Source organism: Biomphalaria glabrata, chromosome 18 (assembly GCF_947242115.1).
Source record: "Biomphalaria glabrata chromosome 18, xgBioGlab47.1, whole genome shotgun sequence".
Taxonomy (NCBI): Eukaryota; Metazoa; Mollusca; class Gastropoda; family Planorbidae; genus Biomphalaria; species Biomphalaria glabrata.
In genome coordinates, this window is record NC_074728.1 from 896673 (window position 1) to 920182 (window position 23510).

The following is a 23510-nucleotide window of genomic DNA, read 5'->3' on the forward strand; positions in this document are numbered from 1 at the left end:
AGTTGAAAAAAAAACTAGTCAAGAGTTGTCTTTTTTTTTTTTTATCAGATTGTGTGGGAAACAGGAAACATCGTTCGGGGTGAAAGGCGGAAAGGTCAATGCAATACTCAACGCCACGCATACCAAGAAGAACATTGACTAACGAAGGTCTAGACATGGACGCCATAACGTTTTGTGCATATACTCAAACTTAAATAGTGAGTTTTAGCGATTGGTTAGCTCGTCTTGAGTGCAGTGTTCCACATGGCCACGCAAATTCACAATGCGACAAAAGCTTCTCAGCCTCAAGGGGCGCTCGGGTGGAAAAAGGTTAGAGGAGCTGATTGGGCAATAGGGAATAGGGAAACAAACAAAAAAAAATGAAAGAACCCCCCATTGGGGTGCCTCAGGGCCGAGTCCATTGCACTGACGGGTATAAAAGAAAGCCCCAACAAACACTGTTCCTCAAGGGGCCGTTTTTTTTTTATGGCGTAAACCTGCACGGCTGACGTAGTACAGAGAAGGACTATAAGTTAGTTGTCCCGGCCTCTAGCCTCGCTTCTAGACACAAGTGTATTTAGACAGGCAGATGTGGGCAAGCTTCCATAGGCCTAGAGTTACAAAAGTTCTAGACTCAACTCTTGGACAGTTACAAAGAAGAAGAAGAAGCGACCTGCGTGTTTTCCCACGTCAGATGCAAAGTCTTTCATCTCATCTCAATCTCTGCCTGTGGTCCCTTCTGTGACATAGGCCACCAACCAGCTTCTTCCAGGCGTCTCGGTTCTGGACGAGTCTCTGCTTGGAATCTACTTCCCAATCGCGGCGCCATGTGTTCCTGTGCCGTCCCCTCTTCCTCTTTCCTTGGGGGTTCCAGGTTAGGGCTTGCCTATGCGGGTGTCTATTTAATCTTTAGAATTAAAGACAGTGTCATTCATTCATTCATTCAATCATTCGGCTTATCTTGACTGAACTGTGATGGAACTGATCTAGAAAGTTCACTGGGAAAGCGATGTATTTTTTTGGGATGTGTGCATATATTCCAGTTCAGTCAGAGATACCCAAGTATATAAATGTAGTTTTTCAATATGGATTACCGTCAAATGAATTTACTCGTATTAATCCATCCTCCTTTCTACAAGTTATGAAGTGTGTGTGCGTGTCTTTATGGTGACGGTGAGAAGAGGTTAGCGATTGGTTGTGAATGATGCAAGATAAGCGGGACTGTTGTCATTTGTCTTATGTAGGAATGTAGGAGAGACGACTTCAGAACGCCAGAGTGAAAAGTCGTGTTTTTGTAGTCAGTTATATTTTGTTCAGAATACCATTTTGTATTTATCTTATCTTATAATTAGTTATAATGTTTTTTGTTTGGTGTAATGCACAAATTGTAAGACAAGTTTCCTTACGGATAATAAAGATTATTATTATTATTATTATTATATAATACAGACGTAACTTCAAAAAAGAAGATGATTACGTCCTACGCATTATGCTTTTAGTCATGCATATTAACCAATGACCTAAATTTTTCGAAGTCACTGGTTATCCTGGCTAGCTCAGGCAACCCATTCCATGCTAAAATAGAGCTAGGGAAGAAAGAGCATTCATACAAATTTGTCCTAGCATATGGGACGAGGAATGTGCCTTTATCTTTGTGTCTTTCTGAGTATTTTAATAAATTTTGTTTTTTGTATTTAAGGATTTTGGTTCAGTGTTTTATGTATAATTGCTACTTTACTTTTAAGTCTTCTGTCCTGAAGGCTTTCTAAATTTAGTGATATTACTAAAGGTGTTACTCTAGTCAAATGTGAATATTCGTTTGTTATGAATCTCACTGCTCTATTTTGTGTTAATGTTTTCTAGAGTTGAGGGGTCCCAAACAGAGGATGCAAGAATTACTACTAAAGTCAACGACATTTATTTCATTTTCTCTCAAGTTGATTCTATCTCTATTGTAATAAAAGTTTTATTTGGTATTGTTCACAATGACGTTATTCCAGTCAAATTTCCAAAAGTTAAAGTATAATACGCCTACAGCGGTTTAGTTCTCTCTCTCTCTCTCTCTCTCTCTCTCTCTCTGGTTCACGGAATAGAGGGGGCGGAGTCGTAACGTTAAAGCCGGTACCAGCCCAGCATCCATTTTAAATTTAAATCTGAATTCAATTTACCGCAGACTTACTTCAGCCCTTGATTTTTAATTTTTTTTATTATCAGCAGGGAAAAGGGGGGGGGGGGCAAACAGAAAATAAGAATAATATAAGGCTTGAACTCTAGTCCGAAGATGAATGAGGAATGCGGTGTTTCCCTTGGCTACGCAGCGACCTACCTATAAAGTAATAATTAGGACAGTTATTCAGGGGTGTAGCTAGGGAATTTCCATCGTTTGGGGGGCCCGAGGGGCTTGACTTCTTCGGAGGCCGCTGCATTTTTTCCATAACATTAATTTTTAATGTAAAAAAAAAAAAACACTCATTCGAGGGCCCCTCTCAACTGGGGGCCCGGGGGGATTAACAAATTCTCCCCCCTCCTCCCCCACCCTAGCTACGCCACTGCGGTTATTTCCACACAAATGTGCGCCCCCCCCCCCCTCCTCGGCCAGTGGAGGAGGTATTGCCTCCTCTATTGAGAAGTTTAGTTGTGCCTCGGAGGCACTCTTCAAGTTACACTTACAGTCAACAGGACATTTGAGAGAGACGAGCGATGAAAGGGAGACTACTAGAGTACAACTACATGTCGTAGATCCAGACGATATATCAAGAAGCAAAAAAAAAGGTACACGCATGTTAGTTGTAGGCGTACTGACTAATGAGGACATGGTATTTGACTAATTCTAGATGAAGGTTTGCATTTTCTCACAGTCCACCCTGTCTCCCCTTAAGCTTTCTCTCTCTCTCTCTCTTTATCTCTCTCTCTCTCTCTCTCTGTGAAAGGACACTGATATCTTCTATATAAATTCCTTGGTCCTAATGACTGACTTAACATGCCTACAACAACTAAGCCGTTTGTCGATCAAAACCATAGAGTTAAATTTAAAAAAAAATAAAAAAAATCGCAATTTCGACCTAGTATGTTTTTTAAAGCCGACATTTAAATGTCTAAATTATAGTTCCGTCCCTTTAAGCACTTATCAACACTGTTTTGGTTCGTAATTTTCTTTCGTTCCAGATTTTTTATTTATTTATGACGAGAGCAGAATTTTACAAGGATAAGCTATCCCAGCTTTGACCTAATATTTTGTCAAAACTTAAGGCAGACAAAGCCGATGTCTAACACAAGATACAGGAGAAGGCTAGCAGTTTGATTGACAATTTAATAAGGGGACGTTCTTTGTAATCGGTCAAAAACTAAAATAATATTTAATAAAGTAAAGTAAATCATACATAATAATAATAAGAAGAATACAACTTAAGTAATACTATTACTACTAAATCACACATAACAAGTACAGTGTCTATCAAACTATCACAAACAATGCACAAGTAAGGTGACGGTAAATGCAATTTCATTAAAAAATATTTTTTTTTTAAAGTAGACAAATCAGCAATGACATTGACATGCGACACTGATCTGAGAGTTTAAAAGGAAAAAAAAAGGGGGGGGGGAGAGAGAAATGAGAGACACACACACAAAACATTTCTATTAAATTCTTGTCTGAAATGTGGCGTTCAATGCGGCCTTCTGATTGTAAGGTTGAAAACAGCAAGTGTAGAAACGTACATAAACAAAACAAAAAAATCTTTTAATAAGGAAAGAATCCTCGGGATGATGGATGACTTTAGAGATATATTACAAATACACAGACGATAAATGACTTCTTGTGGACAAAAACTTGACTCGAGAATACAATAGAATATATCATTTCAAGAGCATGTCCAATTACTACTAGCTGTAATCTTTTTGCTGCAATATTTAGACCCTATGACACTACTATTTGCTATAATCTTTTTACTACAATATTTAGACCCTATGACACTACTATTTGCTATAATCTTTTTACTACAATATTTAGACCCTATGACACTACTATTTGCTATAATCTTTCAGTAACTAGACTCTATGACCCTACTATTTGCTGTAATCTTTCAGTAACTAGACACTATGACCCTACTATTTGCTGTAATCTTTCAGTAACTAGACACTATGACCCTACTATTTGCTGTAATCTTTCAGTAACTAGACACTATGACCCTACTAGCTGTAATCTTTCAGTAACTAGACTCTATGACCCTACTAGCTGTAATCTTTCAGTAACTAGACACTATGACCCTACTATTTGCTGTAATCTTTCAGTAACTAGACACTATGACCCTACTATTTGCTGTAATCTTTCAGTAACTAGACACTATGACCCTACTAGCTGTAATCTTTCAGTAACTAGACTCTATGACCCTACTATTTGCTGTAATGTTTCAGTAACTAGACTCTACGACGCTACTATTTGCTATAATCTTTCAGTAACTAGACCCTATGACCCTACTAGCTGTAATCTTTCAGTAACTAGACCCTATGACCCTACTAGCTGTAATCTTTCAGTAACCAGACCCTATGACTCTACTAGCTGTAATCTTTCAGTAACCAGACCCTATGACTCTACTAGCTGTAATCTTTCAGTAACTAGACCTATGACCCTACTATTTGCTGTAATCTTTCAATGTATGGAATATGATATGACTACTTAGCACTAGAATCGAACTCAGACCAGTGTTGATTAGGACATAGTCAAATTAGCTTTCCCTCGCCCTAAGCATGAAATAACAACGAGCTATGACCTTTCTCGGACGTCTTGTTTGTTTGTTTGTTTTACATGTTTCGGATGTTCCTTCAGAGTTGAAGATAATTACTTCCTAGTCCAAACCTCCCGCAGGACGACGGGGGATGGGAGCGGGCAGGGTTTGAACCCGGGACCATCGATAAATCTGAACGACAGTCCAGCGCGCAAACCGCACGACCAGGCAGCCAGTCTTCCTGTGACACTAACCACTGCTAATGCTAAATCAAAATACAACGACTGCAAAATGCCTCTCATAAGCAAAGAAATGTCCATTTCTCATTATCTTATCTTATCTTAGTAGATTACAGACGTTACCAAGTCCAACGCATTTCATGTGTCAATCTAGTTATGCATGTTGATCAGTGACTTGAATTCTGCTAAGTCGTAGGTTCTCCTGGCTGATTCAGGCAACCCATTCCATTCTCTAATGGCACTAGGGAAGAAGGAGCACTTGTACCAAATCTGTCCTAGCATACGGAGTAAGAAATGTGCCTCTATCAGGGACGTAGCTAGGAATTTTCCATCATTAGGGGGCCCAGGGGGGGGGGGGGCTTTACCTCTTTGGGGGCTCCTGTAGTTTGTGTAATATTTTATATTTAATGTAAGAAAACAATCATATGGGGGCACCCTCAAGTGGGGGCCCGGGGGGATTTTCAAATTCGCCCCATCCTACCCCCACCCTAGCTACGACACTGTCTTACTGAGTATTTTATTCGGTTTTGTCAATTAGTCCCTGAGATAAAGAACACAAGACATTTTTTTAGGCGGTTGGTTATACCAGTCTTTTCCAATTAAAAAAAAAAGGGGTTGGTGGTAGCCAGGTGGTACGCCTTGTCTCAGGATCTTAGCGTAGTCAACAGTCTCTGTCTTAAACAGTCGACACAAAACAGGAGACCGGCATGCAGCAGACACGGTCGTATATTAGTGATATCTCTTGTAAAAGGCCTACATGTGTGTAGGGGCGTCACTGGCCGTGGTTAGGGTGGGTCTTTGTATTTCCCACCTCCCACACAGTAACACTGAGAAGCGTTTCTAAGTGCCTTTAGATTTGATGTGTGATTGGATAACTAGTAACATTGAAACAAACGATTCTTAAATCAATTCATCCCTTAAGAAGCTGATGGTAGTCTTCAATTTCTCATTCTCTGTATTTCTTGTAATGATTCACTAATACAAAAAGTCTTTGCGCATTCAAGTTCTCCTATTAACAGTCCAGCTCATGATTTCTACCTCAGACATATTAATGTGCGTCTGTTTATGTATTCGGGGGCGAGGTGGCTGAGTGGTTAAGCGCTTGGCTTCTGCCTGGGTTCGAATCTCGCTGAAGATTGGGATTTTGAATTTTGGGATTTTTTTTATGGCGTCCTTGAGTCCACCCAACTATAATGGGTACTTGACTTTAGTTGGGGAAAGTAAAGGCGGTTGGTCGTTGTGCTGGCCACATGACACCCTGCTAATTAACATATGACCTTAAAATCATCTGCCCTATAGACCGCATGGTCTGAAAGGTGAACTTCACTTATTTTTTAAATATTCAACTTACTGAACGTAAAGAATTTCCGTCGAAGCCGCGTTCAAACTAAACAGAAGAGAACCAATTTAATTTTAAGATGATTAGATATTTTTCACTGCCTGGTCAATAGGTTAGCCAATCATCTTTTTCCCCAACCGTCAAATTTTTAGGAAAATCTTTAGTCATTTCCAGTCCGTTTATGTGTTTTTTACCTTTTGAAATAATGATGCGTTTGCAAGTTAATAGGATACAATATAAAATTTAAACAAAAAAAGACACACCCCCCAAAAAAAAAAAAAAACAAAAAAAAAAAAACAAACATAAAAAGCAAGTAATATAGTTCTTTCCAAAATTATACCGCACACACTCGATCACATGTCCAAATGGTTTCAATGCTGAAACCCCAAGTCAATGTGCAGACTTTGTTCTGGGCGCTGCAAGCTCACTCAAACCACCTGTGCCTGACTCCTCTACTCATCCCACACATGTGAAATCTCGGGAAATCCAAAGTTCCAATAAATATAAACTAAAACGAGTCTCAATCCAATTTCTCAAACAAAACAAAGTTTAATTATGGGCTTGACTTTGGGTTTACGGAGGTAAAGAGAGTCCAAGGGCGTTAACAGTTGTTACCCACCCACGTTTTCTCTTGTCTAAGAAATAGCCGTTCGGTTAGGTTACTTTTGAAATGCAGCCCCGATACCATCAAGACTGTTTGATAGTTGAGACAGACTCGATTTTAAGTTCAAACCATTCTTGTGGTTAAGTCTTACAAAGTTTAAGAACCATTGTTTAAAAACGCTTCAGTCAGCTTATTCACTTACTCATGTAGCTCTCTCTCTCTCTCTCCTTCCATCTCACGCACGCACACACACACACACCTACTCCTTTAAAAACAAGGTTTTTGCGCCATTGAAAAGTCAAGACAGGAATAAAGGGGTGGGGTGGGAGCCTTTCTTTCGCGTCTGCAGGCGAATTCTTTCCGATACTTGAAGCATCACAAACAGATCTCTATGGGATGTCTCGGACCGCTGGCTCTTTCTGACATCTAGTCCCCTGAATACCCCAGCCCACCAGACTGACACTGTCACAGCGGTAGGGCCTCCACCAGCCGTGACACTGTTCAAGTGACGAGTCAAAACCGAGACTGGATTAACCGGTGGTTAATTGCGAGTGAATTCAGTGGATTATCTTTCTTTGTGGGACTAAAAATGAAACTTTGGTCAGCAAATGTATTAGCTACGATAGCCGCTATCAGTTTACTGCTAGCAGTGACCAGTGGTCAACCGAAAGCTAAGCCAAACAATGGGAAGAAAAGGCTTAGAGAAAATGGTAATTAATTTTTTTTAAATAGTGTCTTTATCTATTTAAATATATATAGTTTTAAGTATAACTTTACACGATTTATAATGAACAACAATAGAACGCTGATATGTTTGTGTAAGAGACAGGTAAATTCAAAGATTATAGAATGTAACAGAGTAAATCAATGTGAACGTTGAGACCAATAACAAGTTGAACTAACCAACACAATTTCTTAGGAAACTATTCTGACAGACTGACACCGGACTGACCGGAGTAACATGTATTGGTCAAGACATAAAACTAATTACTAACTTGACATAAATCACTGATTCATAACTCAGCGACTTGACATCAAAACATTCATAACTCATTAGTAACTTGACAGAAAAACATTCATAAGTAACTTGACATCAAAACACTTATTCATAACTCCGTAACTTGACATCAAAACACTTATTCATAACTCCGTAACTTGACATAAAAACATTCATAACTCATTAGTAACTTGACATAAAAACATTCATAACTCATTAGTAACTCAACATAAAAACATTATAACTAGTCTGTAACTTGACATAAAAACATTATAACTAGTCTGTAACTTGACATAAAAGCACTTATTCATAGCTCATTAGTAAGTTGACATAAAAACATTCATAACTGATTAGTAACTTGACATAAAAACACTTATTTCATAACTTTCTCTGGCAGTCGCTCGTAGGGATAAAAACACCGCCAACAGCAAAAAGGCCAATGTTAAAAAAGCCCCAGCTGCAGCCGGATCCCAGCTCAATAAAAAGGCCACAGCTCCAGCTCTTGAAGGCTGTGAGGAGATATTCTTACCGATGTGCAAGGGATTGGTACCTTACACTCATACTAAACTCCCCAACCAGTTCAATCATAGCACGCAGGTGAGTTTGATTAGTTCAATCATAGTACGCAGGTGAGTTTGATTAATTCAATCATAGCACGCAGGTAAGTTTGATTAATTCAATCATAGCACGCAGGTAAGTTTGATTAGTTCATCAATCATAGCACGCAGTTAAGTTTGATTAGTTCAATCATAGCACGCAGGTAAGTTATTAATTCAATCATAGCACGCAGGTAAGTTTGATTAATTCAATCATAGCACGCGGGTAAGTTTAATTTGTTCAATCATAGCATAGCACACAGATAAGTTTGATTAGTTCAATCGTAGCACGCAGGTAAGTTTGGTAACTTATATTCAAACTAAACTCTCTAGCTAGTTTGTTTATTAACACAGGTAAGACTGATTGGTATCTTATACTAAACTCACCAGTTCAATCATAGCACGCAGGTACGTTTGATTGGTATCTTATACTCATATTAAGCTATCCAACCAGTTCAATCATAGCACGCAGGTAAGTTTGATTGGTATCTTACACTCATATTAAGCTATCCAACCAGTTCAATCATAGCACGCAGGTACGTTTGATTGATATCTTACACTCAAATTAAGATATCCAACCAGTTCAATCATAGCACGCAGGTACGTTCAATTGGTATCTTACACTCATATTAAGCTACCCAACCAGTTCAATCATAGCACGCAGGTACGTTTGATTGGTATCTTACACTCATATTAAGCTATCCAACCAGTTCAATCATAGCACGCAGGTACGTTTGATTGGTATCTTATTCTAAGCTCACCAATCAGTTCATTCAGCGTGACTGAACTTAGTGACATTCAGTAAAAGCAGTGGCTCTTAGCTTCCAAACAAGAAACAGGAACCACTTACACGGCCTCTCAATTGTTCATTTCAAACATGCTTATAAAGTAAACTTGACATTGTTGGTAGATAAACGAGGGCGCTGGGAGCTAGTATCGTTCCAAAGTAATTCCCGTGCATGCTTTAAAGTTTCTATCCATACCGTGGCAAGAAGAAGACATTAAGAGGTGTTAATTAACAGATATTTCTATTACTTAAACCTTACAGCGCAAATGTGACCATTATTTTTTTTTTTTTTTACACACACGAAATGGTGATGAGGAAGGTATATTCTTTTTAATTACAGAATCATTGCTTTGGATTAGTGAGTAAAATTGTACTAGTAATTGAATTTCTATTTCTTCATTAAAGGTAACAATAAATTTAATGTCAGTGTTCCCATTCGTTAATCAATCAAAAGTAAACACATTAACCTTGTAACACTGGCGAATGCCATAGACTAAGACTAGAAATGCTTTATTGATCTTTATTGTCAATTTATTGTTATTTCAAGGATCACTTTTTAAAAACGCGTAAAGACGTAAAAACTTCTATATAGAATTAACTCTCGTGCATAGCTACGGAACCACTGCTCTCAAAGTAGAGAACCACTGGTATAAGCTACATCTACTTCAGTTAACTCTCAGACGGTGAACGTATTGAAATAACTTTCGACCACCCGGTAGCAGGAGGCAATTAATATCAATGTAGTGTTATATTTACAGGAGTCAAACCAGATCTCAAGAATCAGACACCACGGAAGCGTCCGCCCTTTTTTTTCTTCTTCCCTGTCTTTCTTTTCGCAAGGCTTACTTTAATTGCTTTAATCAGCTGTGGAATACATCATCAAATAAAGGAACACGTTTTAACTTACGCTCTTTGAACTATGTAATCATTTAATCAAAGAATAGCTTAAGGTGGCCAGTTGCACTGATACAAAGTTACATCTCAACGCTACCAAAGCTAACGTAAGTGTTATAGACGCCATAACGGATGATAGGGCAGTGGTTTTAAAAGACGTCATACAACTTGATGGAGCCCTGGGTACTTTAGACCTCGTAACACATGACAGAGAGGTGTCTCTTATAGACGTCATAGAACTGTGGCTCTAGCACTTGATAGAGCCCTGGCTATTATAGACGTCATGGCACTTAATAGAACTGTGGGTCTAGTATCTATAGATGTCAGAGCACTTGATAGAGCCCTGGCTATTATAGACGTCATAGCACTTTATAGAACTGTGGCTCTAGTATCTATAGATGTCATAACACTTGATAGAGCCCTGGCTATTATAGACGTCATGGCACTTAATAGAACTGTGGCTCTAGTATCTATAGATGTCAGAGCACTTGATAGAGCCCTGGCTATTATAGACGTCATAGCACTTTATAGAACTGTGGCTCTAGTATCTATAGATGTCATAACACTTGATAGAGCCCTGGCTATTATAGACGTCATGGCACTTAATAGAACTGTGGCTCTAGTATCTATAGATGTCAGAGCACTTGATAGAGCCCTGGCTATTATAGACGTCATAGCACTTTATAGAACTGTGGCTCTAGTATCTATAGATGTCATAGCACTTGATAGAGCCCTGGCTATTATAGACCTCGTAACACATGACAGAGAGGTGTCTCTTATAGACGTCATAGAACTGTGGCTCTAGCATCCTATGAATGTCATATCACTTGATAGAGCCCTGGCTATTATAGACGTCATAGCACTTTATAGAACTGTGGCTCTAGTATCTATAGATGTCATAACACTTGATAGAGCCCTGGCTATTATAGACGTCATGGCACTTAATAGAACTGTGGGTCTAGTATCTATAGATGTCATAGCACTTTATAGAACTGTGGGTCATATAAACGTCATAACACTTGATAGAGCCCTGGCTATTACAGACGTCATAACACTTGTTAGAGCCCTGGCTTTTATAGACGCCATAGCACTTAATAGAACTGTGGCTCTTTTAGACATAATAGCACTTGATAGATTCCCTGGCTCTTATAGACGTCATAACACTTGATAGAGCCCTGGCTTTTATAGACGCCATACCGGGGACCGGGGTTCGAATCCTGGCGAAGACTGGGATTTTTAAATTTCGGGATCTTCGGGCGCCACTGAGTCCACCCAGCTCTAATGTGTACTTCACATTAGTTAGGGAAAAGTAAAGGCGGTTGGTCGTTGTGCTGGCCACATGACACCCTTGTTAACCGTAGGCCACAGAAACAGATGACCTTTACATCATCTGCCCTATAGACCACAAGGTCTGAAAGGGGAACTTAACTTTTTTTTTTAATGCACTTAATAGAACTGTGGCTCTTTTAAACATAATAGCACTTGATAGATTCCCTGGCTCTTAAAGACGCCTTAACACTTGATAGAGCCCTGGCTATTTTATAGACGTCATGGCATTCGAATTGTGCATAGAACATTGTGAATGAAGTGTAAATCTCTTCTTACAAAAGCCATGGGATAAGATTTCTGTTCAATAAAATTGGTAAAGGAGATATCTGTTAAAGATTATGGTCAATTACTACAAGTACTACAAATATCCTTTTGGGAAAGTTAAGTGGTTGGTCATTATATAGGATACACAGTATTTTGGCAAACATTTAATTATAAACACGAATAATAGTTCATAGTTAATGTGTTGTAATATTTTGTTATGTACATACTACTTCCAAGATAAATAAATCCTATACTCTAAAAGTATAAAATGAATTTTATTTCGAAAACGACTAAAACGAGTTTCTTTAAAATTTCATAATTTCAAGGTATATTTATATAAATAAGAAAAAAAAATCTCAACGCACAGGCCACTTTGGGAAAACTCGAGGTCGACTTTAATATTGGTTTAAACATGTTTCATTGTCGTAAAATTAGTTTTGGCTTTCAGTTTCTTAAAAGGGAATTCCCGCTCTAGTGACTATAAATAGACACACACGAACGTTTCCGAAATGAGCTCGGGGGACAAATCATTCAACCGAGCGAGGCTCGGGTCACCTGGTACTAAGATATAAAAACCCGTTACAAATTCTCTGGAGCTGCCAAGATCGAAGGGAAAATTCATGTAGTCCCTTTAAGAGTGTCCACTGAGAAATGTTCCTCATGATATGGTAGGTCAGTAGTAGTACCGCTCTCTGACAAGCTCATTAGTCACTACCATTTCGGCTGATATTACCATGGGAAATATTTTCATTTTATTTCACTGCCACAACCAATCTCAAAGCTAAGAATTTTATGTTTGTTTCTTTTGTCACTTCCGGTATTCTCAACGTTTTTATTATTTGTATTCGTATTATTTGAATAAGTTTTATTTGTATAAGTATTATTTGTATTAGTATTATTACATAATAGTGATCAGGTCTTTATTTTCATCCCCAGCTGGAGGTCTACAGGCACATGGAGCATCTCTGGGCCTACATGGACCACTCTTGCTCCAGGAACCTCAGGCTGGTGGCCTGCTCCCTGTACCTGCCCAAATGCCAGGGTAAGCAGCCTCCCTTGGGGCCATGCAAGGCCACTTGCGTCAGGGCCAAAAAGAAGTGTGCCCAGCCACTGAAAGATTACATGGCGCTGGACTGGGACAAGAAGTTCGACTGTACAGTAAGTGTATACGAGGAAAAAAAGAACAAAAAAAGGGTGGGGGATTTCTTGAATTGTTTTGTACGGGCAGGACGTTTTCTAAGAAATGAAGACTATTACATCACAGTCCAAGCCTCCTGAGGGACAGGGCCTGAACTAGGGACATCTTCGCGGCAGTCCGAAGCGCAAACCATATAACCAGGAAACCATCTCGGCCAGGCAGATATTGTGTTGCTTTGGTATCAGTATATGAAAAACCAATAAATGAAATAAAATTCTATCGACCTATTTTTTGCGGAAAAATTTACAACAACTACTGCGATATAAGGTCATCAACAGGTCGACACTATAACTTTATACCCATACTACAAATAGTATACATTTAATATTTTGTATATTTTTTTCTGAAACACACATTGCGAAATATTTTTTTAAAAATATACTTTCTGACATAGTCTTTATGCACACTATATAGACGTGTGGTTTAATTTCATCTCTTTACTATACAGAGTTTGATGAAATCTAAAATTGAAACAAAAAATACCCAGATTAAGTAATAGCATGACCCTACCTGTGGTCCGCCTGTGGATATAATCAAACGGGACCTTAAAGGAGTGAATACTGATACTGACTACTGGGAAGAGCTACGTGGAGAGAGCTGGTTACCAAGAAAGCTATGGGAAAAAAAACATGGGCGGCATCTCTGGAAGAAAAGCGTGCTAAACGAACAATGGCTGGCTCCTCTACCAATAAAACGAAAGCCACATTAAACTGCGATAGATGTGGACGGGAGTGTCTCTCCAAAATAGGGCTCAATCACATGAAAACAGTTCTATGAGTTGAACCATAGTCGCTCTATGACTGAAGAAGGTCAACAAATGACTTTACGGAACTTTACCAATAAAAACAAAAAAAAAAGCGATGCAGGTGTATAAATAAAAACCACTTATGTTGTGCATTAATTAAAAAAAAATAATTAGTCTTGCCACTAACTACAAGTGTTTTTTCCCATGACATCACGAGGTCGGGGATAATTTCTGAAACTATGTCTTCATATAAGCTAAACTTTGAGAAACAATATCTTTATTTAAATAAATACATAAACAAGTCAAATTAATTTATACAGTTCAAATCACATTGTAAACACTAAAAAAAATAATTCTGAAAACAAATTCGCCGAGTATGGGGATCGAACCAACTAAATTCGCATTATCAGCGCGAGCTCTATCAACTTCACTAACCAGACATACTACAATACGCGAAATTTAAGCTTGATAGAAATAATTCACTTGCTACAGCACGCGACTCATCTCATAATTATTTTAAAAGGATAAATTAATTACAAATACTTTCTAGAACTTTCATGACTTTAAAATCTGAATATCTCTTTATATAAATAAATATAAAACATCTCCAAAGTATGTGGGTCGAGAGGCTAAGTGCGCTTGAAGGGGGCTCGAGGTTCGACACCCGACTCGGGCAGAGTTGTTTTTACTGAGCGCCTAAAGGCAGCACGGAAAAAACCTTCTCCTAGATACCCCCTGCCCCCCCCCCCCATTCTACAACTGAGATTTATGTATTTGTCATCAGTGTATATATAACAACGAGATGCCTTTGTACCTTAGTGAACTGATTACTCCATATGTCCCCCAGAGAGCCCTGCGCTCAATGAACTCAACGCTTTTAGTAGTGCCACGTTTCCTCTCAAAAGCTACGGCCTGCGGGCTTTTTCAGTGCACGGACCAAAGGTTTGGAACTCACTCCCCATTGATCTCAGACAGACAACATGCTACACCACTTTTAAGAAGAACATTAAGACTTATCTGTTTAAAACTTTTTTTAGATTAGTTTGTCATTTTAGCTGTCGTGTTTGTGTTTGTAATGTTATTACAGCGCCTTGAGCCTACATTTTGTTTGTTAACAGCGCTTTATAAATAAAATTATTATGTTAGAAATGAACGAATAGTCATTCTCTGGCGCTGCCAGGGTCGAGTTTCGCTAAAGAGAAACAAAATTCATCGTAGTCCCTTTAACAGTTTCCACTGAGGAATTTTCTGGTGATGTGGCAGGTCTGCAGCAGTACCGCCCTCTGACAGGCAACGAAGATGTTCCTAGGAATGTTAAGGGCCTTGAAGGTGTCTGTGAGGTCAGTTGTTATTATCCCCTCGGTTGATATAACAATGGGGTATATTGTTATTTTGGACAATTTCCATAGACGCTTAATCTCCAAGCCTAGGTTCCCATATTTTCTTTGTTTTTCTATCTCAGTTTTTCTTAAATTATGAGACAGTGGTACGGCGATATCGATAATGGTAGCGGTTTTTTCTTTTTTATCGATAAACAGCAGATCCGGGCGATTGAAATCTACCGTTTTGTCGGTCAGAATAGGCCTATCCCAGTACAGCAGATGTTCAGTAGACTCGAGAACCTCTTGCGGAGAGTATTTATAATAAGGGGGAGTGTCCTTACCGATCAATTTGTACGTCAAAGCCAGGTGTTGGTGTATTAACTTTGCAACTTGGTTATGGCGACCTAGGTAGGCTGATTCTGATAGGGCTGGACATCCTGCCATAATGTGTTCAATCGACTCGCCCACATTTCCACATTTTCGGCATTTGTCGACAACATTGAGTTTCAGGATATGCTTCTCGTAATTTTTTTGTCCTGATTACTCTGTCCTGTATTGCTGTAACAAAGCCTTCTGTTTCAGGGTAGAGATGACCTGCTTTGAGCCATGTTAAGGAAGCAGCCTTGTCGATGTTGTCCCCATGTAATGAAGCCGGAAATTTTCCGTGGAGTGTTTTTTCTTCCCATTGGCGAATCTCATGCCCTACATCGTCCAAACCGATATTGACATCAGCATTGTGTAGGTTCAGAGGGGTTGCATCGGAGTCGTATTTGCGTAGGAAGGAAAGTAATTGATTGCTGGAGGCGAGCAGTTTTGATCGTATTTTTAAAACTTGCATCTTACATAATTTGAAGATGTTCTGCAATCCACGACCCCCATCCTTCCTGGGCAGGTATAACCTTATGGTGGAGGACTTGGGGTGTAGACATCGAAACTTGGTTAGTAATTTTCTAGTGAGTCTGTCAATGTCATGTAGGTCGGTGTCAGTCCATTTGATCACACCGAACGTGTAAAGGAGCACAGGGACGGCCCAGCTGTTAATTGCAGTGATGAGATTACTGCCAGACAGTTTGGTGTTGAGGATTTTATTAACTCTTTGCCTATATTTGCCAAGAAAGTCCTCTTTTAATTTCTTATGGTTTATCTTGGCATTCTGGTTTATTCCAAGATATTTATAAATAGAGGCGGAGTTCAATTCCTCGATGCCTTCAAATTCAATGTTGGTGTTCGTTGCCTTGCCCTTTTTAATGCTTATGATGCCACACTTATCCAGGCCAAAAGACATACAGATATCGTCACTAAAGCATTTTACCGTTTTGATTAAGGTGTGTAATTTTTGCTCGGTTTCTGCATATAGCTTTAGATCATCCATGTATAATAAGTGGGACACACATTTTGTACATTTAGTGTCAACCCTAAAACCGTTTGTAGAGTCTTGGAGTAATGTAGATAGAGGATTAATCGCTAGGCAGAACCAGAGTGGAGATAGTGAGTCACCCTGGTATATACCTCTTCTTATGTGCACAGAACCTAGTTTATCACGATTTAGGTGCAGGTTTATCTTCCAATTATCCATACAGACTTTCAATAGTTGTTTTATTCTTGGGTTGATTCTATGGATGTCCAGGGTTTTTAATAGCCAATCATGCGGAACTGAATCGAAAGCTTTTTTGTAGTCGATGTAACACATGTGTAAATTTCTCTTTCTTCTATTAGCTTGATGCAATATAATACCATCTATAGTTAGCTGTACTTTACAGCCCATCGACTCTTCAATGCAACCTTGTTGTTCATCTGCTAGTAGCTTATGGGCAGAACAAAATTTATACATTTTACTTTTTAAAAGTGAAGTTAATAGTTTATACACCACTGACAGACAAGTGATAGGGCGATAGTTTGATGGTTGGTTCGGATCCCCTTTTTTGGGGAGGAGAGATGTTCTCCCTTCAGTGAGTTCTAACAGCATTGAAGACGGTTCTGATATTAGCTCGTTAAAACTTGATGTTAGTGGTGCATGTACGGCTGTAAGTTTTTTCAGCCAAAAGTTGTGTATATTGTCCGGTCCAGGAGCAGTCCAGTTGTGGGTTTTTGAAATAGCTGCGGAGACTTCCTCAGCTGTGAAATCCTCATCAGGCATTTCTGGTATTAGGTTGTTTTTAGTTTGGATTTCCTCGATCCAGTCAGCCTGCACATTGTAATGTAGCGGGTCCGACCAAAGCGCCGCCCAGTAGTCGGTAAAGGAGCCGTGTTTAGTGCTATCAATGGTTTGAATTTTGTCAGCACCATTATCAGCTAGTTTACGGAAGAACTGTTTTCTCATGTGCTGAAATAAAGCGTTATGCTCCTTTCTTTTGGTGGTTTCGTTGTAGCGCTTTAACCTAGCTCCCTTTAGTTTAGCTTTCTGTCTCAGAGTATCTTTCAAACATAAGAGTCGTGCGTGGCTATCACAGTCCGTCAATTTGATTCCAGTTGTTCTTAGTATTGTCTTCATTTTGTTAAGTATTTTCGCGGAATGGTTGTTTCCCAGATATTGTCCAATTGTATCCATTTGGCTCCTCAGTTGATTTATATTGTCTTCAAGGCGCCTTTTCCATGCTGGCACATGTTGTTTTGGTCTTTGATTAATTGGGCCTAGCTCGAAGGTCTTTTGCCCAGAGAGCTCCGTGACAGCCACAGCGGCGCAGTATATAGCGAGGTGTGTCTCAAACAAGTTTCTTGGTGTTTCAAAATGGTTGGCTAAGACTTTATTTATTTCATTAATATATGTGTTTGTCTCTTTCTTGACGTTTAGCTTGGGGATACGAGGCCTAGAGTTAAGATTGGTGTTTTTATAACGGTCTATAAGATTAGAAAATTTTGAGTGTAGCTCATTGCTTATTGCCGATGTTGGGTCATTCTCTTGTTGGTTGGGTGTTCTACTAATGTCTTCGTTGGTCGGCTGTGTGGGCGTGTCGTTTATATCTGAGATGAGCTCTTGTATATGAAGCTCATGACCTACTTCCCTTCTTATCACGTCAATTTCTGCAGGGGTCAAATAACATTTTTTAATTATTACGGATCTTCTGTCTACAACATTCTGCTCTGTAAGGTTTAGATTAGGGTATAATTTGTTAAATTCCAGGGAGAGTTTTTGCCTATAACCTGGTAGAGGTTTATCATCACAAATGTTAACACGGAAGAACGATTTGATAATGTCTATATTCATTTCTCTCGTCCATTTGATCCTTTTGGCTCCTCTTGTTCTACCACCAACAGCACCTCTCAATTGTGTGGGGTGCGAGTCAGGGAGTAGACCGACCTCTTGTGTTTGGTCATGAGGTTGTGAATTACCCTCAGTAAACACTCGACTCATTGGTGAATAATAGTTACCGCCTAATTTATTTCATATTCATCGCTGTCCTGGAAGAAGCAATGGGTCCGTTCTATTTCCTCAAAATTCAAAAATGAAGATAAAAAAAATGAACGTGCGTTAACTAGTTTATTTTGATCTACTGTCTCAGTAAACAAGCTTTTTAGATCTAGGTCTAGTAATCATGGAAGTGACGCAGCGAAAATGGCGTCCCTAGCCTAGGATAAGAAGTGATCTTAAAACTAAGAAAGTTTTCAAACCCAATACATAAAAACATCCTAAATATATGCAGACCTACAACCATGTAGCAGTACTTCAGTATTTGTAAAGTCTAGAGTACAAATACTTCCTTGATCTCGCTAAAAAGTGCAATGAGTCAGAGAGAAGGAAAACACGCCATAGCCTCCGGCGGCCAAAATTATTATTATTATTATTATTATTATTTATGTCAACTTCTTTTTTCTTATTTTTCTTTCAAATTAAACGCTCTTTCGCACCATTCCACATTCACACCATGCTGCGCACTAGCGTTTCCAACCAGCCTCAAACTAATGACTTATTCGCCCCCACGAAGAAAGTGTAATTTAATAAATAGGCTCTATGGACTAGTCTTTTTGGTCTGTTCCTTGAACTAGAAATAACTCATATCTTGTTCCCCTTGTTCTAGACTTTACCAAACAAACGCTGCTTAAAGGCCGTGAAGGACGAAGAGTGTATCGACGAGTACCCGACCTGTGCGTCCAACTCGAATATTAAAGTCTGCACTGGTCTTAGCATAAGTCAAGGAGCACTGCCTAATATGTTTGGCCAGTGTAAAGTTGACGTAAGTACCCGGTCACTGCTAGAATCATGGGACGAGATATAATAGCAGCACTAAGGTACCAAAACTATTTGGAAAATATCGAATTGTATCTATGTCTACCCGTATGTTTTTCACCTTCTCTCAGTAACCATGGTAACCTAGTGCTGCCATTATATTTTACGTCATAATTATTCATCATTTGTTACAGCACTTTAAAAAAACACAAGAAAAACATTTTAAAAATCCTTTAAAAATAACAAAACAAAGAAAGCTTATATTAAGCGTAGTTGTATCATTTAGTTTGGATCAGTCACGTAAGTCAATTTGTAATAGAACTAAACTTACCATAATAAATCTGTGCGATTAGAACTATTTTTACGCATTGTTTTTGTTAAGCTCAATTTCTTGCTTTTAGCCTATCCCTTGTCTGGGCGTGTTGGATAGAGGTAAGGGGAGAAAGAAGGGGTATCTGTGTGATCGCTTTTTAAATCCATTTATAAAATTAATATAAGCTTTCTAAGAAGCTGAAAACTCCATTTGTGTTTTATAAGTATCACAAATACAAAACTCAAAGGCCTTGAACTTATGATTCTTTTTTATAGACTGCACTTTTAACTCAGTTATGTGTGTCAAAGGTTACGCATGCCGCCTGGCCATCCCACACACACAACAAGGGTGGAACTGAAACTACTCCAAATAAACAGACCGAGCTAAAGGGACTGAATTTGAAACCAGTCTAATCGCTTCCATCTCTCGGCCGCCCCTCAACTCGTGATTCAAACAATAAAGTTTGGACTAACGACTTGAAGGGGGGCTGCAGGCAATGTGGGACGTGTGGCTGAGTGACATAAGCCGCTCGGCTGCCTAGCAAGGGGGATCGACTTCGAATCACAGCTCGAGCTGAGCTGTGTTTACTAACTGCAGCACGGAAACCTTCTCCCCTGCCCGACAGTTGAACAGCAGAGATTGGAGCATTCCATAGCATGAAAGAAACGATAAACAAGAAAAAAAAACAACCTCTGAATAATGGTGTCATATTTTAGCAAGAATTTTTAGGAAGAGAATTTCAAAATAGTTCAACACCTAGAACTCTAGTATAGTCTAGGTCTAGTGTATATGTTGCCGGCAAACTGCGAAATGCAAGCAATCTATAGAATCCCTAAGCAAAGTAGACAATAGAACAGCTTTTCCTACTTTGCCTGGAATCTGATAACTTTTCTGATACGGAATATTTTGATATCAATATATGTTATGTGTAAGGTAAAGAGAATGTGTTTACATAATTGATGTAGTGTCATAACTACCGTCAAGTCGTCTCGAAGTGGGAGACTTCTATCTATCAATAATAGAACCGAGCGGTACAAAAACTCGTTCGTTCCTTACTCGGTCAGACTATATCAACGCTACTCATTGATCAAGATATCTGGGTGTAGTTCCTCAATGAACTGTTTGTGTGAATGTTTCTATTGTGCCGTCTTCATATATGACAAGAGTCCTTGTAAGCACAACAAATTTCCATATGGATCAATAAAGCAGTCTTAGTCTTAATGTTGTTATCTGAATATCCTGTCAATTAACGTATCATTCTACCTTGATACATATTTACATTAGCTTTTCTCTGACTTGTTGGTCGTAAATCGTATTGCGAGTTTAAAAAAAAAGAAGTTTTTTTCCATTTGAAATTATTCAGGGGAAACAATTCAACTAAATCATTATCATCCAGGATTATAATTATCTCCCCTTTTAACAAACCGTACTTCAGTGTTGGAAATCGATAGTGTTGAAAGCGTTATTGAACGAATCATTTTACTTGTTGATTTACAGTTATACCCATTACACGATTGAGTCCACAAGCAAAACTAACATGAGCATAAATCAATCAAGAGGTCCTTAGATTTACTGTAGTGTTACAGGCTTTAAAACATTTACAGACTTCATTATTTATATATCCCTCCTCCCCCTCCCCCCCCCCAAACAATGCATAAGATTTAAAAAAAAGAGGGGGGGGCAAGCGAGAGTAAGCGAGAATAAGTTAAGGTATCTCCTCCAGACATTGCTATCAATACGGGCAGAACACCTGAAGCTGAACTTCTCTAAGACCGACGGTTAACGATGGTGTCATGTGGAAAGCACAATGACCAATCGCCCTTTCCTCGGCAACACACTTAGGGGCGACCCACAAATCCCCCAAGTTCCCGATCCCAATCTTCACCGGGACTCGAACTCAAGACCTCTCGGTTCGGAAGCAAAGCCTTTACCACTCGACCACCAGGTTAATATATTTATAGACCATACGAGAGGTTCAAATCATTCAATTGCATCAAGTCAAAAGGACATTACCCTAACCTGTTGAGAAGTGTTTTAAATTATACAGGAACATTGATACGTTAGGCTGTCTATTGAGATATCCACTCATTCTTAACGAGATTTCGCTGCCATCGATCCATTTGTTCTTTCAGGAAATCAACATGGAGACATCTCAGTTTGAGAAGCTAATAGCCACGAACTGTCACTCTGGGCTCAAGTTTCTACTCTGTGGAGTTTATTCCCCTTTCTGTGTCCGGAATGCCGCGACGGACATTCCTTTCACTTTCCCTTGCAAAGAGATTTGTGAAGAGGTAAGCCCCGTTTTTTTTTTGTTTTGTTTTATTATTTTATTTTATTCCGCTATAACTTCATATTAAAAAAATACCCGGCAAGTTTGTTTTTTTTTGGGGGGGGGGGGGGGGTACGAAAACCAAATTAAAATAAGCGCTCTACTTTTCCTTACCCCAAAACTACAGAATCTCTACAGTTTTGTATTTTTTAATGTAACAAACCAAATGACGTAAAAATTTTTGTTTTTAAAGGAACTTAATGTAATTATCTGCAAGTTTATTAAAATTAGAACAATAGTACATTTTCAGAATAGATGCATTAATGTTCTAATATAAAGGCCAAAAATACACTAACGTAGGCAGAAAAATAAACATTTTGTTGGAATCTTTGGACTTTTAAACCCTGTTAATTTAATCTGAGATTATTAAAGAAAAATAATCTTCTACTTTCGACAGGTCAGAAAGTCATGTGAGCCCCACTACCGGAAGCTGTACCACCAACTGCCCTGGCCGAACAAGCTACAGTGTCACCGCTATCCCTCAGCCGCCAGCAGTGACACGACGTGCGTCATGCCAACTGACCCAATGACTTTCTAATGGCGCAACTTCAAACATTAACTCTAGGCGGAAGAGTGTGTGTTTTTTTTTGTTACACATGTGTAGATGCGAGACCAGCCGTTCTAGAAGGCCTCAACACTGAACTGCAACGTCACAACATGTGGGCAGTGGAGACCAATAGCTCATTGCCACGTCGTACACAACTGTGTCGTGGCAACGAGCTATTGGTCCCCAGTGCTCACAGGTTTCGAGGTTGAAGGTTAGCGTTCAGGCCTTTTATGAGGAATGGTCTTGGTAGATGTAGTTAAGAGTCCAACATTGCCTAAGTTCTACATTTAGGACGGTTTCTTTACGTTTATCAAATTCCTATGTCAACGCTGAATTCACTGGAAAAGTGTTGGGGACATAAAGCAGTTTATGTTTTCTTATTATTAATGTCTATATCGAGGCTTGAATAAACTCTTCTTTAACACAAAAAAAACAACGTGCAAGACTATATGTAGGTCTGTGTTTAGTCTCGGCTTTTTCCATTAATATAGAACGCTACTTCTCTTTGTGTTTCTAACGCCTCTAGCCATAAGTCGATATGTTAAGATTTTTACAACCTTGTGTTCCAGCCTTTTTATACAGGAGATGTTGTTTTTTTAAACAATTGTGTGACTACTTATCACTACTAACAACTAAGAAAGTGCACACCCTAAAGACACAAGCTACACTTAAATTAAGTTTATTTCTATATAAACAAGACATTTTTTCAAAATACTTTAAAAAATTGAAAGCTATATTGAGTGAAGGGAGAGCACCGTTCAATCACTGCCATATCTCTAAAAAAAATGGTTTAACTTCCCTTTTTCCTATATCAACCAAAATGAACTTATTAGCACTAATTAATAAACTAATTGGTTATTTTTATTCTGTGACTGATTCATGTGTTGTCATCGACAATGAATAATTGTGCAAAATTGTAACTTGATCCCCGAGTGGATAGTGGAAGAAGACAAATGTAAAAGGATATTGTGTGGTGGATAGGGTGGATCAGAATGAGCTTTGTAATAAATACATATTTCTAGTTATTTATTAGGTGTCTAAAATAGGATGAGCTGTTTGAATAAGTAGACCAAGTTCAAAGTAAATGTTAGTCAAAAGGTTGATTAATTAAAACTTAGTTTCAATGTTTTCATTAAAAA

General features: G+C 38.8%; 2 protein-coding genes across 7 annotated transcripts in view; one reads left to right on the top strand and one right to left on the bottom strand.

The window, feature by feature from the left end:
• Positions 1 to 23510, bottom strand: part of LOC106059484 (uncharacterized) — a 139936-nt gene that overhangs the window by 34295 nt on the left and 82131 nt on the right. The gene's annotated exons all lie outside the window — the stretch shown is intronic.
• LOC106059485 (atrial natriuretic peptide-converting enzyme-like) lies at positions 7163 to 22825 on the top strand. Its single transcript, XM_056016774.1, has 6 exons — positions 7163 to 7595; positions 8280 to 8479; positions 12689 to 12910; positions 19034 to 19189; positions 21628 to 21786; positions 22222 to 22825. Exons 1-6 carry the CDS (start codon positions 7475 to 7477, stop codon positions 22360 to 22362), a joined length of 999 nt encoding a protein of 332 aa, XP_055872749.1. The 5' UTR covers positions 7163 to 7474; the 3' UTR covers positions 22363 to 22825.